The following is a 17126-nucleotide window of genomic DNA, read 5'->3' on the forward strand; positions in this document are numbered from 1 at the left end:
GATATAACTGTGGCCAAGTTACATTTCAGACAAAGTCATTAGAAAATAATTAAAATACAATTTTAATGATGCAATTATTTTTTTATAGTGACTTACCTGGTTGACATTGAATTAAAGACATAAAAGAGGCAACATTTTACTACTACACCATTTCAATGCCAAACAAAGTAACACCAGCTGCTTCCATCCAAAACAGACAATTTAAGACATACCTTGCACATTGCATTAAAAAAAATAGTAATAATAAAGAAAAAGGAAGAAAACCTACTAATATTGATTAGTATTTTTACATATACACCTCAAATTACACCTCAAAACATGCAAGACCAAAATAAATAAATAAATAAATATGTTAATTAACAGTTTTGTTTTTGTATTGTGTGATTCACAATTTCGTTTATTTACGGTTTTGAATTGTCGAAAATTCAATTCTATAGTTTAACAAAGTAACTTTTATTGACATTTTAGTAGTTTGAAATAATACATAAGAAATAATTTATAGGGAATATAGGGAGTCTGTAAAATAACTGAAAAAGTCCTGGCAGTTTATTACCACGTTTTGTACTCCTATATACAACACCAACACAGACAATATGTCACTTCAAACTATTAAAATATTAATAAAGGTCACTTTTTCAAACTTTTCAAGGTTAAAAGTTTTTGGACGAAATATCAAGGTCCCATAATGCAATTCAAAAGCATTCATACATAGGGGGAAAAAAGTAAAATAAAAACACGAATAATAAAATACGAAAAACTGCTAATTTACAGATATTTTTTTACAGTGCAGTAAATATGAAGATATGCTCTTGTGATATGACATTTATTTATTAGGGCTATATAACATTTTCATGATGTTTAATTGGTGTTGAGTGCAGTTGTCACTCCATCGTACAACTACATGTAATACTGTAAGCTATCGAATAAAACAATATTGATGGATTAATTCTAGCACACAACCATAAAACTCACAGACGTCAATTCCCAGGGAAACAACTTTATACCTTTATTCATAGTTGTTTTATAGCAAAGCAAACATCAAAGGATGAAGGCAGAAATTCATCTGATATACAGTATGGCACCACTTAAAGGAGTAAATCAACTTCTTGAATACATTGTTTAATCATCAACAACCTAAAAAATCATACGCAAGAAAAACTAACCAACCAAATTAGAACCCAAACCAAATAACGTAAAACGTATTAATTTTTTTTGTCATTGTTATCATTGTTTAAAGAAAGAAATGCATCAATCATCATCTTAAGTAGCATTAATTCATTCAAAGCCACACGCTTACAATTGGCCTTTTAAATTTTCCATCACCGGTTTAATTATTTACTACGTATCTCATGAAATAAGGCAGATTTTTAGAGATGCAGAGACAATCTGGTCAAAATATTGAGAACTGCTCGTGAAACGACTAAGAGAGAGAGAGAGGGACTGTAAATAAAAGATTTGAAACAATGCTGGCATGCATCTAAACACATCTGAGGGTGGGAATTAATTCGTTAGCGCACTCGTCAAAAAAACGGCCACGTCAGTCTGACACAACAGAGGCTTTTTCCTTTTTTTAACAGGCATTCAGAGCAGCTTTGAAGATGAAACATGATCAATGCTCATTTGAGAGATTAAAGGGTGGCTCTGTGAGCGTGACGTGTCGTTTCAAAGCAGAAGAGCGAACAGACACCTCTTAAAAAAAGCGTGCAGGAGGGAGAAATGTCACCACTCCATAGCAGATAGCAATCAAGCCATGGTTTTCCTCATTTGACTTGGTTCTGAAGCTCACACACAAAGCCAAAAAATCTTTAAAGTGACATCGTCGATATATACGCACACGCATTCACTCGAAAACGGACATTTACAGCCATTTTAGTGTTGTTTTTTAAATTATTTTCACCTGAAAGAAAGACTAATTGGTGGAAACAGATCGCATTTGGTTTGAATCGTCGTGCATTACGAGTGGAAAATCCAGCCTTGGCTATGCACTGACAACAAATCAACGGTTAACTAATTATTTTAGGAAGCATACTGACCGATCTGCCTAATTCAAATCCAGCACCAGGATGCCATATTTAAAAAAAAACAATCAAATAAAAAATGAGAATAAGTATGGATCAAGCAGCATGTCAGTGAGGTATAGCGGCCTCCTCCAGCTCCACAATCCCTGCACTCTCTCTGATATGTTCAAATCTCTCATTTGTTCCTTTTTTTCATATAGCTATATATTTTGATTTATTATCAGTATGAGGAAGTGGAAAGGAAATACAGGTTGGATAGAAGGAAAGATGGTGAATGAGGTGGGGGTCAACTCTTTTTTTTTTCCCCAGTGTTTGTGGGCGACTCCCTGGCGTGGGACAAAATTGGTGTGATGTTTGCCTTCACACAGTTTGCCGGCACTCATTCCTGTGAGGCTGATTGTCGTCTCATTCCTGTGCGCTCTTCTTGTCATGGCCATCTTAATAAAAAGCAAACACATAAGCAGAAAGAAATTGAGATGTTAGGAAAATAACTAATGATCCAGATCAATCAATCAATCAATCAATCAATCAATCAATCAATCAATCAATCAATCAATCAATCAATCAATCAATCAATCAATCAATCAATCAATCAATCAATCTGTCTGTCTGTCTGTCTGTCTCTCTGTCTGTCTGTCAATCAATCTATCTGTCTGTCCGTCCGTACATCCATACATCCATCTTGTCCGTCCATCTATCTTCTTATCTGTCTGTCTGTCCGTTCATACATCCATCTTTTCCGTCCGTCCGTCCGTCCGTCCGTCCGACCGTCCGTCTGTCTGTCTATCTATCTATCTATCTATCTATCTATCTATCTATCTATCTATCTATCTATCTATCTATCTATCTATCTATCTATCTATCTATCTATCTATCTATCTATCTATCTATCTATCTATCTATCTATCCGTCCATCTATCCATCCATCCATCTATATATCCATCCATCTATCTATATATCCGTCCGTCCGTCTGTCCTTCCCTCCCTTAGTTCGTCCGTACGTCCATCATCCGTCTATCTATCTATTTATCCATCCATCCATCTATATATCCATCCGTCCCTCAGTCTCTCCCTCTCTCCGTCTGTCCATACATCCGTCCATCCATCCATCCATCTATCAATATATCCATCCATCCGTCTGTCCGTTGGTCTTTGCGTCCGTCCGTCTGTCCGTCCGTCCATCCATCTATAAATCTATATATCCGTCCGTCCGTCCCTCCCTCTTTCCCTCCCTCCGTTCGTCCATCCATCTATCTATCTATATATCCATTCGTCTGTCTATCTGTCTGTCTATCATGTGTTGACATTCCGCCTTTAATAGCATTTGATTTCTGGTTATATGATATGGAATAAAAGTTTTTGACTAAAATACATACAAACATACCCTTGTTTGCATAAATACACACAAAAAGATACTGTACTAAATATTTTCCAGTCAGACATGAAGCTAGTGAATATAAATGGCATGCTGGGAGTTTGTATGTGCGGCCCCTAAGAGGCAAGCTGACCCCAGGGTTCCTGAAATGACAGCACAGCAAAACTCTTATCACACATGATTTATCAGCTTTCTCGCACTGCGTCATCTCTGCGCTCCGATCACACACGCTTTGTGTTTGATTTATTAATGTCCGTGAGGTGGGCATGCAGGTAATTCATCAAACTCAATTTAGGGAGGCATGCCAACACGTTTACTCGGAAAAATCAGGGTCACTCCGCAGTTCCAGATTAGAAGAGAAAAAGTGAATGAGGCAGGAAGGAAGTGAAGGAATTGTGGGTAAAGCATACAGGCGTACAAAAAGTTAAGGCCAGGTTGTTGAATGAGAGGCTAGGACATTTCTTGAAGATGAAGAATTTACCATAAACAGTAAGCAGACCTTAATCTGATCATAGTAAAAACACAAATCAGTCAATCAAAGAATATTTGCTATTGTCTGATATGCCTGTGCTTTCTGACTCTACCTGTGACTGACTGAAAGGAGATCTAATGTGTCATAACTGATGACATTTCAGTCAAAAAATATTGTTCTGCCAAGAGCATTAGTAGTTCTGACTTGTGTAAAGTCCATAGCATGATAATCAACAGCTTAATTTGAGGAAAAGGATTTTAAATGTACTTTGCATCGGGTGGATTTTTGCCTCTGCGTTGTGTATTTTACATACTTTAATGCACAGCAATCTAATAACTATGCCTTACATCACATTTCATCGCATACTTCCATACTCAGTGTTGGGCAAGCTACTTGAAAAATGTAGTGAGCTAAGCTATTAGCTGCCCTACTTAAAATGTAGCTTAACTACACTAAAAGCTACACCCTGGTAAATGTAGCAAGCTAAGCTAAAAGCTACTTTGCAAAAGTAGCTTAGCTACATTTAAGCTATTTTTGCAATTTTCATTTTTAAATCGAAGCAACTTAAATTATTCATATCTTAGTGATCACTAAAACTGTCAATGAATCATATGAGGCAGAATTGTTCAGTTCAGTTATTTACTGTAAATAATATTGAACCAAACAGAAACAAATTATAATATATAACAGCAAAAACAAACAATCCAAAAATACAAAAAATATTTTAATAATTTTAATTGACCAATATAATCAAAGTTTAAAGTATACATCAATACATATTTTATATTTAAATTGAATTGCATTAATATACTTCATTTGATCATTTGTTTGTTAGCATGAATTTAAGATTTGCATTATGCTATTAACATTACATTAGCTTACTACTAACCTGTGGAAAGGCTGCCATCAAAATCGGGGAATGCCTTTGTTCTAGGGTTGGGGCTTGTGACTACGTTTACATGGACATCAGAAATCTATTCATTTGCCTTAATCTGAATAAGACAATATGATTAAGGTGTTTACATGAGTTGCTTTATGATCCCGTTTTACATGTTATAGTAAATAGATTAATTAACATCGCGTCACCACGCTATCAACGTTTCCTCTAGAGTTTCATGTCATTTCGGGTGTTTCATTGTTAATTTATCAACTTTAACTGCAGTTCTGCACTTTCACTTTTATTCTGGAACATTTTGTTCATGCCCCGTGACAAATTTTGGATGAGAATATGAAGTATGGGCTGGTGGAGGAGTATTGTTTTAATGGAATTTGATATCACACGCTGAATGGAATGAAGAAATCTCTACGTTTCGTGATGCAGGTGTCTGTGGTCCTTTAAGGTAATCAAAAATGACTGTTTACATGGTAGACTCTCAATCAGAGTATTGTCTTAATCATATTAAAATCAAAGTATTGGTATTGGTGTGACACAACGCATATCTATGTGTGCCTTTGATGTACCTCTTGATGGTTCTTGCATCCTTGTCGCAGGACCAGTGGCGCAGACATGGCACTGGGTTTCGGCACCCAGCTCTAATTATAAGTATTATTATTTTTCCTTAATTATTTCCTAAATTATATTTTGGTTAATGTCTTTTTTTTCTTTTTCTCTCTATGTTTGTATTTTCCTAAATTGTTTACTTTTTTGTATGGTTTTTATCCCTCTTTATATTTCTTTTTCATTGTTTATGTAACTGCTGCTGATTGAGTTTATTATAGCATTACGATTATACCAGTTTACTTGCATTGCTAGGTTCTTGGCTTACATGTAAACCATGTCAACAGGTTACTTCAATAGGCTGATTTCTCAGAGTTATCAGGGTATTGGCGCAGATGTAAACATACTCATTGATTTAATGCTTTTACCTTCAGAATTTGGTCTGCTGTCAGCTGGAGCTGAGTCGGGCTCCTTTGAGCTCTTGTCCTGGGCATTCGCTTCATCTAGACATTAGGAAAACAAGATAAAACAAGGGAACCCGAGGAAAGAAGTCAGAGAGAAGTGAAAGCATGTCTCAAGATCACAGCTGAGCAGATAAATTAAAAGTTGGAAGCCACTGGGTAACATCTCAATGGCTACTGCACTTCTCTTAGTTGAAATAAATGCGGTGGATGCTAAAGGCGATGCCTGAGGCAACGGAGGCTTCAGCGGAGAGCAAGAGGACAAGGAGATACACCTGTGCATCATCTGAAAACGCATCCAAACGCACCCTTCAGTCTTCTGGATGAATAATTAAGCACACATTTGGGTTTACTCGAGCAAATGCAACATTTACGATCCTGTTTTCTCTTACAGTATGTGTCTCTCAGCTGTTCAAAAAGTGGCAAAAAGGACCACAGCCTGAAATTATAATGTAAAAATATTTCCACATGAGCATTTTCTTTCTTCTGAATGAATATTAAAGCATGCATTTGAATCAAAGTCGTGACCTAGTCGCTGATGGATGCGTTCATGCATTATTGGGTGATGCGAGTTCAGATTCTGTTCATGTACTTTATATTCTCTCTCAACTTTTATTATATAACGGTCAGAGATTTTACATAAATATTTACAAATGTAATTTTATAAAAACTGAATTGAGTTATAGTAAACGTTAGTTAAATGTCTGCTTTAATGGTTAAAAAAATGTACAATAAAATGTTACTATGGATGAAATAATAACAGATACAATATTAACGGAAATTTAACATAAACTGATATTTATTAAAATAATTAAATATTATAAATTCAAAATACTATTAACATCTACAAATGTTATTTAATATACACTGAATTTTAATTGTAAATGTACGTAAAGTGTCTGCGTTAATGTTTTAAATAAATGTATTGAAAATAAAATGTCAATATGGATGAAATAATAATAGATATACAATATTAATGGCATTTTAACATATGCGGATCTGTATTATTAAAATAATTAAATAATTTGTATTATTTTTAAAATACTGTTAACATTTACAAATGTGATTTTATAGAAACTGAATTTAATTATAGTCCATGTAAGTAAAGTGTCTGCTTTAACGTTCCAAAAATATAATATAATGTTAATATGGATGAATTAATAACAGATACAATATTTATGACAATTTAACATATACTGATCTGTATTTATTAAAATAATTAAATAAATATTATACATTTAAAATACAATTAACATTTACAAATGTGATTTTATATAAACAGAACTGAATTATATTAAATGTTAGTAAAATGTCTGCTCTAATGTCCAATTTAAACATGTTAATATAGATGAAATAATAACAGATATGGTGATGCAGTGGCGCAGTAGGTAGTGCTGTCGCCTCACAGCAAGAAGGTTGCTGGTTCGAGCCTTATATAAACTGAATTGAATTATAGTAAATGTAAGTAAAGTGTCTGCTTTAATGTTTCCAATACATTTATTAATGTCAATATGGATGAAATAATAACAGATATACAGTAATAACAATTTAACATATTCAATTATAAATTCAATTATATTAAAATAAGGTCATGGCCAAAAAATATGCATAAACTTTAAAGTCTGAATCTCCGATCTAGTTTCATTTCTAATCCTGTCTCCTCATATTTCCTCTCTAAAATCCACCAAAAAAAATAAAAAAATAAATAAAAAATAAAAAATATCACACATCTTTTTTTGTTTGTTTTGTTTTTACCTTTAGTGCTGCTGCTGGTGCTCTCCTTGGCTGCGGTGACAGTTTTATCAGCTTCTAAATAAACAAACAAATAAATAAATAAATACATTTTAAAAATAATAATATTGTGTTATGTTCTGTGTATTTCATTTCTTTTGATTTGATTGCATTTCTATGAGCAGCACAGGCTGGATTCCTCATTATCATTTTCAGGAAGAGCAGACACATTCTTTCATCCTCCAAAACGGGATTTATTATTTTATGTAGATAAGAAAGATTCTTTAAAAATTCGCATTTCACGTGCATGGGTCAAAGATGAGACGCCCCCTTTCAGATTCAAGTCAAATTAAATTTACAAACGAAATCTTATATACATAGAAAATCATACTAAATTCAGATAACATGCCAAAAGTTTCAAATATCTTTTGTGGAAATAAAATCAAAATATGGGTAAAATAATGTTACATTGTCAATCAGATAATATCAATATATCGACAGTCCAAAAAAAAAATGTAATAAAAAATATCTATCTATCTATCTATCTATCTATCTATCTATCTATCTATCTATCTATCTATCTATCTATCTATCTATCTATCTATCTATCTATCTATCTATCTATCTATCTATCTATCTATCTATCTGTCTATCTATATATATATCATATATAGATATAAACATATTAAATCAGATTATATGTGTAGTTGTACTTATTGTAATTTCTTTTTTATTGTAATTTCTTTTAAAAATAATTCTGACTTCAACTGTATATTAATGTAAAAAATTTAAAGTCTCAAGTTCATTTTATAGTATACTTTATATAATTACAATATATATAAAACACCTTATTATACATTACAATTGATTACAATTTAATTGATAAATAACTTCTGACTAATGGGTAAAATGGTTCACACTTTATTTTGATGGTCTGTTTGTTGAATCAACCAGGTAATTGGTTACATTGCATCTACATGCCAACCAATTCTAATAAGCAGACTATTAGGTTGGGGTTAGGGTTGGCGTAAGTTGACTTGTACTAGCAAAGTTTCTTATAGTCTGTTAATTGTCTTTTGAAGGAGCAGTATACAGATATTAAGCAGACAGTCTACTAATACTCAAATGGACCATCAAAATAAAGTGTTACCATAAAATGTTATTTTTATATATATAATATTTTAAAGGGATTGTTAAACCACTAATTCTGTTATCATTTATTCCCCATCCATGTCTTTCAATCCTTCTTTGGATTTCTTTATTATGTTGAACACAAAGGAGATATTTTGAAGAATGCTGAAAACCGGTAACCATTGACTTGCATAGTATTTTTTTCCAACTATAGTATGAATGTAATTTTCTACCAATTTACAGCTCTCTTTAAAAATTCTTCCGTTGTTTTCAACAGAAAAAAGGTTTGGAACCACTTCATTTTAGATTAAATTATCCCTTAAAACATAACCAAATGACTCTTGTTTTAAATATGAGGACAAAGACATTTTACATAGTGTCTTTCTTTAAACCATAGTTAAAAATGCATGATAGTCACCACATATCAGTCATTTATTTATTTATTCTCCTTTGGCTTAGTCCCTTTATTCATCAGGGGTCACCACAGCGGAATGAACCGCCAACTTATAAAGCATATGTTTTACACTGCGGATACCCTTCCAGCTGCAACCAAGTACTGGGAAACACCCATACACTCTCACATGCACAAACATACACTACGGCCAATTTCGTTTTTTTAGTTCACCTATAGGCATGTCTTTGGACAATAGGGGAAACTGGAGCACCTGGAGGAAACTCACGCCAACAGCGGGAGAACATGCAAACTTCACAAAAATAATGCCAACTGACCCAGGCAGAAAGCTTCTTGCTGTGAGGTGACAATACTAACCACTGAGCCACCGTGTTGCCCCCATATCAGTCATACAAGGGACTAAAATGCAAATGCTGTATCAATTTTAAGGCCTCAACTGAGTCCCTTTTTGGGTTTAAACCTCCAGGCTGTATCATTAACCATTACACCACAACACCCCCAAGACATCAACTTCAATAAAAGATTACGCCACATCTTTAAATTCTTCGGTATGAGAGCCACGTATAATATTTAAACATGAACAAATATGGCCTCTCGCCTTCAAGAGGAACAAAACAAATGAAAGGGGAAGCAAAGAAAATTAATTAGAAAGCGCCTTGAGTCTTTATCATTCTCAAACTAATTCAAACTCCCTCAGTAACTTTCTCTCCTCTAAACACCCCAGCAAGGAAAAAAAAAAACTCCTTCCAGTGGCACATCCACGCACGGCTGATGCAACTCACGAACGACAGCGTTTGTGTGCATAAAAACCATATTTACTGTCATGAAGATCTCAAAAAAACAAAAAAACATCAGCTGAACACAAGCGTACAATCACTGGCGCTTCAACATCACGGCCTCTATTTTCACTGTGATGCCACAAGCTTTCATGCTTATTTCATCACAAGCTTTTTCAGTCTGAGAGACAATTCTTGGGGTTACGGTGGCAACATTTCAACAACTCCAGACGATGGCTTTAATGCAACCTTTCAGAAGAAAAGCTGCCCAGACGCTCCGCTCTCCCTCGTGGCCGCAGTGATTTAACGGCGCAAAGCTGCAAGTGATGGATTTGTGTTACGAACTTGGAAAAAAAAGGCTCTTTTCATTGAAGAAATAGAGCAGCGTGGATGAGGCAAGGTGAGGGAGAGCACGAGCAAACGCCACCACCATCATTTCATTTCATTCTTGTCTGGCGGCACCGTAGAGGGAGAAATTGAAACCGAGTGCGATACGATTCAGCAGCACTGTTTCCATTACCGCCCACTTCTGGATGCAAGTCTCCTCGCTTTCCCTCGCTCGCCCATTTATACATATTCCTGCACAAATGAAGAGCTGGAGTAAACAAAGAGTCACAAACGTGTGCGCAGAGGCGGTGCAGAAATGTACGCTGTGACATATTATATTTGTCTCGAGTATTTTGGTCTTGTTTTTAAGAAAAGAAAAAAAAGTAAAAACATTCTGGAAACAAAACATTTTTACCTGAGAGGAAACGGTATTTGTGTTTATGTTTGTTTGATTGTTCATTTTTTTATTGTTCTTAACACTCTAAATTAGGGGTGCCCAATCCAGTTTCTGAGCTCGGTTTTTCAAAAGTAATGCATTAGGATTTTGGATAACGGATTGGATCAAATCTTGAAAATGGAAAGAAAAACGGATTACATAATTGAATTAGATCAGGTAATCCAAACTTGGTTTTGATCCGGATCAAACCTTTAGGTTGGGTTTTTAAGACCTTTTTTGTAGGATTTGGATCACTTTGATTAAGTTTATCCCACCAAAAGGGTAGATTCAGCATGAATTTCATGCCCAAAATGTAATGAAAACTTAAAAAATGTATAAAATAATACTATATTTGGATCATGCAGTATCTTACAAGATATCCTATTTATTCATAAGGTTTTAATTGTATTTGTTCATCCATCAGGCTATAGTGATTAAGTAGGCTTTAACGTATTAAGCCTTTCAGTATAGGCAAATTGACCAAAAACAAAAAAACGTATTCTGTCACTAACTGATTATGAATATATATATATATATATATATATATATATATATATATATATATATATATATATATATATATAATATTATTTATTAGTGATGCATGCAATGATTACAGAATAACCAAAAAAATGCAAAGAAGGGTAATCACTGATTTCTGAAATCACTTTCAACAATTGCAAAAAGAGACTGAAGCCCCGTTTACACTAAGGGCGTACTACACTATGCTATCTGAACCACGCCCAGGCCCATTTCCCCAATCGTTTGAGGAGTGTGAGTGCTCTGAATCGGGTTCAGGCGCTGTTCACTTGGCCGGCCCTGGCCCGGTTGGAAGAGGTGGCCTGAGCACAGTTCACTTGAGCTCGTAGTGTTATTGTAAAGCGCGCCTGAGCCCGAAACTGAAGACGAGGCATAAGATTTAAGGGAGTGTTTCATATGGATTTATTAATCATTTTTACTGTTCAATGAACGCAAACTGTCGTAGATTATTAAAGACGCAAACCCCTCACTGCACGACAGCTGCACCTTTAGCAAACCTCCTAATTCCTGCAGTACGAGGACTTAATGGTTGTTTATGAGAGTCAAAAGTGGCTGATCTGTTCGGCTAAATATTTGACTGTGTGTCACCGCATCCCAAACAACTTAAATGATATAACTAACGAAATCTCCACTGTGCTGAGCGAGAGCGCTTACTGAACAGCGCATCATCGATGACATAAGCATGCCAAGGCCCGAATGTCATGTGAGTGCGGGCCGTCGGGGGAGACAGGAGGGGGGACAAGCGTGCTTTGGCCCGGTTCAAGGCAACTGTACATAGTGTGAGTACGCCCTAATACATTTTAGTTTTAAAACGTTTTCCTACAGTTACGCCATATGTCCACACTACGGTGTTTTGAAAACGCTGACGAGGCCGTTTTCATTCTCAAACGCTGCTGCTCCGTGTTAGTGTGGATGGGGGAAAACTGAGACATCTGAAAATGGAGGCATGGCTACAAACATTCGCCTATTTGATTGGGGCTTTTTCCTCAATATTAAGTAGCCTACATCCTACGTCCTGCATCCTCTCCTTGTGAGTTCAGACTTCGCAAGTTTGATATGAAAAACAAACTCCCGAGGACACGTCAGGTAAATCTTCTTACCAAACTTCTGCAAACCAAGGCCAGACTTGAGATCTGCCTCCTAAAGGCTACGCTCAGACAAGCTGGTCTCTCCACATCAGATGAGGAAGTCGGAAAGTTTTTGACATTACGTATTTTTTAAACATTTAATACATCTATATTTGAAACTTGTTATAAACACCCTCAATGTACAGTGTTTGTGTTGTAGGTCTCAGATGAGCGGACTGCTGGAAGAAGATGGTGTGAGGTTTTTCTTGATTTTAGTTTTTTTTTGTAATTTGTGTGTTTTCATTTCAAATAAAAATAAACTTATATTGACCCCACACTGGCTATTCTACTTGTTGTTCTTTACATTGTGATTTCCTATCCTGTTGGAGCACTGGCTATCTAGATTTAGTGATCCTGAAAAGTTCTGATCTGGATTAGATTGATCCAATCCCATGTTGTATGAAAAACTGGCTCAAAAGTAAGCTGGGTTACGTGATCATGGATCGCAAAAAAAGGATTACGAAATCCATATGTGTTATCCGGATTAAACCTTTTGAAAAACCAGGCCCAGGAGATCTACCTTCCTGCAGAGTTAATCAAACACACCTGTCTTTAATTAACAAGTGCTCCTTCAGGTCTAGTTTGGTGTAGGTTTAGTTGTGTTTGATCAGGGTTGGAACTAATCTCTGCAGGTAGGCAGATCTCCGGGAACAGGATTGGACACCCCTGCTGTAAATGGTGGGTTGTCTTAATGTGGGTTGTCTTATTTGTTAAATATGGACAAACCTTACAGATGGGTTAAAAATTATAATAATTTAATAATAAAAAAAATGTTGGATTTGTTCAGATTTAATAACCCAGCATTTTTAGAGTGTACCCCTTTGGCAAATAGTTAATCATAATTCATATTTTCTACATATTTAATTTAATTCATCTTTATTTTTCTATATGCAACTTTTTGCAATGTAGATTGTGTAAAAGTAAATTAATAGAAATATGTTATATTTAATCCTAAAATGTAATGATTAAGATGAGAACAATGGGCGGCAGTGGCTCAGTGGTTAGCACTGTCACCTCACAGCAAGAAGATCTCTGTTTCGAGCCCCAGCTGGGTCAGTTGACATTTCTGTGCGGAGTTTGTATGCTCTACCCGTGTTCGTGTGGGTTTCCTCCGGGTGCTCCAGTTTCCCCTACAGTCAAAAGACAATGAGTGTGTATGGGTGTTTCCCAGTACTGGGTTGCAGCAGGAAGGGCACGCGCTGTATAAAACATATGCTGGATAAGTTGGCGGTTCATTCTGCAATGGTGAGTCTTGATGAATAAAGCGACTAAGGCGAAGGAAAATGAATGAATGAAGGAATGAAGGTAAGAACAACTTAAATCAAGATACACTGATTAGGGGCAATATATATAATTTATTATTTTACTTCCTCCTTGACATGTAAGTTTTCTCAAAACACAATGCCATTCATCTAAATACTTTATTCTAAAAAGTTAGTTGTTAATAATATTAATAATTTTAATTATTAATAATTTTGTAAATCGATGTGTATCCTGTTTATACTGTTTTACTTATTTTCATTTTATGCTTCTCTTAATATTTAGGTATTCAGCAAATACACTTATACACAAATATACTTATACACTATATATTATGCATACTGTATATGCAGAAAACATTTATTCATTCATTCATTCATTCATTCATTCATTCATTTATTTTCTTTGCAGCTTAGTATTGGTGGTGGAGTTTATTCAAGCCTTTCTGACATGATGAGTCTCATACAAATGCTGTTTGCAGTACACACACACACACACACACACACACACACACACACACACACACACACACACACACACACACACACACACACACACACACACACACACTAGTGTTTACTGACATTATGTGGCCATGGTGATCATAGCGGTTAAGAATTACAGGGCGATTTTACTGTCTTTATTACAAACATGCTCTGTTTTATGCATCTTAAGGTTATTTATTCAATCAACAAGACAAAAAATAAATCTGATAAAGGAAACGACTTGCTGTGTAGATTCTGCCTTTAAACCACATTTAACACTTTTAGTTATTCTGAACAGTAGACAGCATTTAAAGTGCATGGACAGGTACTGAAATGAGAAAGTTAAGGCTGTCACTCTCATGAAGCTGGAAGTTCAATTGAGACTCGGGCTCCTCTTGATGCACCGTCTCTCTCTCTCTCTTTCCTATAATAATGTCAGGCCTGAGAGGGAGCCCTGCCACTTTGGGTTTCTAATAAGCAGTGCTGATCACAACACAACAACCAGCCTTTGAAAACAAAAAAACTAAAACACGATGCTGGAATTTCAATCAATACCGGCGCTCGCTTCCAACTGCTGGCCCGTACGGCAGGAGACGCAGTGCAAATTCGCCAGCTCTCTAATTTAGCTTTTCAGCCGACAACAACAGTATGAGTTCGGTCTTTCGGGGAAGAGAGTCTGACATGCCGTGAAACAAATAAAGTAGCCAGAGGCTGTCAAGCAGGAAAAAGTCTGTGAAATGTGACATGGAGGGTAGATGGGCACTTGAGTCTGTTTCTCCAGAAATGTGAGAGAAAACAACTGAATCGTCTACCTACAGTAGAAGCTAACAGATTTCATGCTTCTGATGCAATCTGATGTTTAAAGGGCTAAAATGAAGATTCTGTCATCATTTACTCACTGTCATGTCAGTCCAAACTCATGATACTTCCATTCATCTTCAGAAAAAGAAAATCTGAGAGATTTTTGAGCAACCATTGCACGTTTATTTCAGTTAGGGTAGCCAAATTTGAATAAGTGGAATATGGGATGGAGATTCAGGATGGATATTTATAAAATTGGAGAAGTTTTCAGAAAGTTGTACAGTCTTGTTAACATATCTGCTCATGTTTATTCATATTTTATTTGCTATAACTATAGTAAATCACCATGTGACTGCATTTCTTCTGCTCTCAATCACTGACACTGGAACAGCCTTCACTAACTGTGACTTGATTGATATAGAAATGTGACTGGATGACAATTTGATAAAATGATTGGCTACCACTGATTAGGCTATTTTCATGTGACAAAAAAGACTACTAGTGCTCAGCAAGGAAGAATTTTTAGGAAAAATGAAATACAGGACAAAACATTATTCTATAACTGAGTTTTGGGTAGAAACTTTGTTATGGGTAGAAATAAGAACAAACAAACAAATAATACTTCCTCTAAAGGAAATAAAATTATACAGCAGGGAAGTATTGAACACGACATATTTTTTTCCTTGGAAATAATATTTCTAAAGGAGCTGTTGACATGAAATTGAACCAGATTTTGGTAAAAACCCCAAAAATACAAACATAAAAATAATACAAAACAAAAATAAATAAAAATAAAAATGCATTATGTGTAATAACAATGAAATGACACAAGGAGAAATTACTGAACTGAAATGTATTTAATACTTTATATTAAAGGCTTTTTTGGTGATGGCAGGTTAAAGACGTCTCTCATATGGACAATGAAGTCACATGCATTGCTCAAGTGTGAGTTTTTCACAGACTTTATTCACTCATTCATATTCTTTTCAGCTTAGTCCCTCTATCAATCTGGGGTCGCCACAGCGGAATGAACCGCCAACTTATCCAGCATAGGTTTTAAGCAGTGGATGCCTTTCCAGCTGTAACCCATCTCTGGGAAACATCCATACACACTCACTCACTCACATACACTACGGACAATGTTCAGCTTACCCAATTCACCTATAGCGCATGTCTTTGGACTTGTGGGGGAAACTGGAGCACCCAAAGGAAACCCACTCAAACACGGGGAGAACATGCAAACTCCACACAGAAATGCCAACTGACCCAGCCGGGGCTCGAACCAGCGACCTTTTTTCACAGACTTCAGCAGAGTGTAAAAATCTTGATGGTTATCTGGGGCTCGTCTATCAAATCTGATCTTTAATTTGTATTTTCTATTGGATTGAAGTCAGGTGATTGGCTGGGCTATGCTACAGTTTGATACTCTTTCTCTGAAAACATTTGAGAGTTTGCTTGGCTGTATTTTGGATCATTGTCATCCTGAAATGTCCACCCTTGTTTCATCTTCATCATTCTGGTAATGTAGATGTTGGACTGAAGCAGATAATATTAATTCACAACGACGAAGGGCAGAGGGTTGCTAAAGAAATACTGAGAGATTTTAACTACTGTCTGGGCTTTCACTCCCTTTCTACACCTTCCTTTCTTCATGTGTTCAATACTTTTGCATCATTTCATTTCATCAAGAAAAACTTAATTTTAATGTAAACTAATTTGATTTGTTTTATTTGCATATATGGATTTCTTTGGTTGTTACCAACATCTGGGAAAAATTTGAAGTCAACGACACCTTTAGAAATATGTTTTTTGAGAAAAATGGTCACCTGTATGTATAACATAGTGTAGATACATATAGCTCTTAACAAAAAAACAAAACAAAACAAAAACAAAAGACGAATGAATATCACAGATGTTCATTAATTATTAAAAAATAACAGATTAAAATGAATGTTTTAGTATTTTGTAATACATATTTTTACGTATTCTTAATATAAATTAATTTCTTATTGATCTAGGATGTGCTGTAAAAAATGCATAATTCTCATTTTAGGGATAACTAACCCTTTCACATGCCACTGTATCAAATCGTCACAAATAATGATATTTATCTCATTATTAGAAGAATATAGGATATAGACTTTAAACATCTCATCTTAGTCTATGCGAGTGCTGTGAAATAAAATACTTGGGTTATTTATCCTTATTTACCTGAGAAATTTCATTGGACTCTCAGTAAATTCTCATCTGCACAGCGCCTGAGCAAACTCAAGTCTAGCTTCAATAAACTGTCGTCTGTTCTTTGCTTCATATGCTTCCCTTGAAATTAACTGCAC

At 35.3% G+C, this 17126-nt stretch overlaps 1 protein-coding gene across 2 annotated transcripts in view; it reads right to left on the reverse strand.

Moving 5' to 3' along the window:
- Window positions 1-981: 981 nt before the first annotated feature.
- Window positions 982-17126, reverse strand: part of macrod2 (mono-ADP ribosylhydrolase 2) — an 865478-nt gene continuing 849333 nt past the window's right edge. For both annotated transcript variants that reach the window (XM_056470919.1, XM_056470918.1), the window contains 3 exons: window positions 7520-7573; window positions 5732-5806; window positions 982-2455 (listed from right to left, as the gene is read on the reverse strand). In XM_056470919.1, the coding sequence (XP_056326894.1) occupies window positions 2424-2455; window positions 5732-5806; window positions 7520-7573 (161 nt within the window). In that variant the 3' untranslated portion in view covers window positions 982-2423. The remainder of the gene's footprint in view (window positions 2456-5731; window positions 5807-7519; window positions 7574-17126) is intronic.

Source organism: Danio aesculapii, chromosome 13 (assembly GCF_903798145.1).
Source record: "Danio aesculapii chromosome 13, fDanAes4.1, whole genome shotgun sequence".
Taxonomy (NCBI): domain Eukaryota; kingdom Metazoa; phylum Chordata; class Actinopteri; order Cypriniformes; family Danionidae; genus Danio; species Danio aesculapii.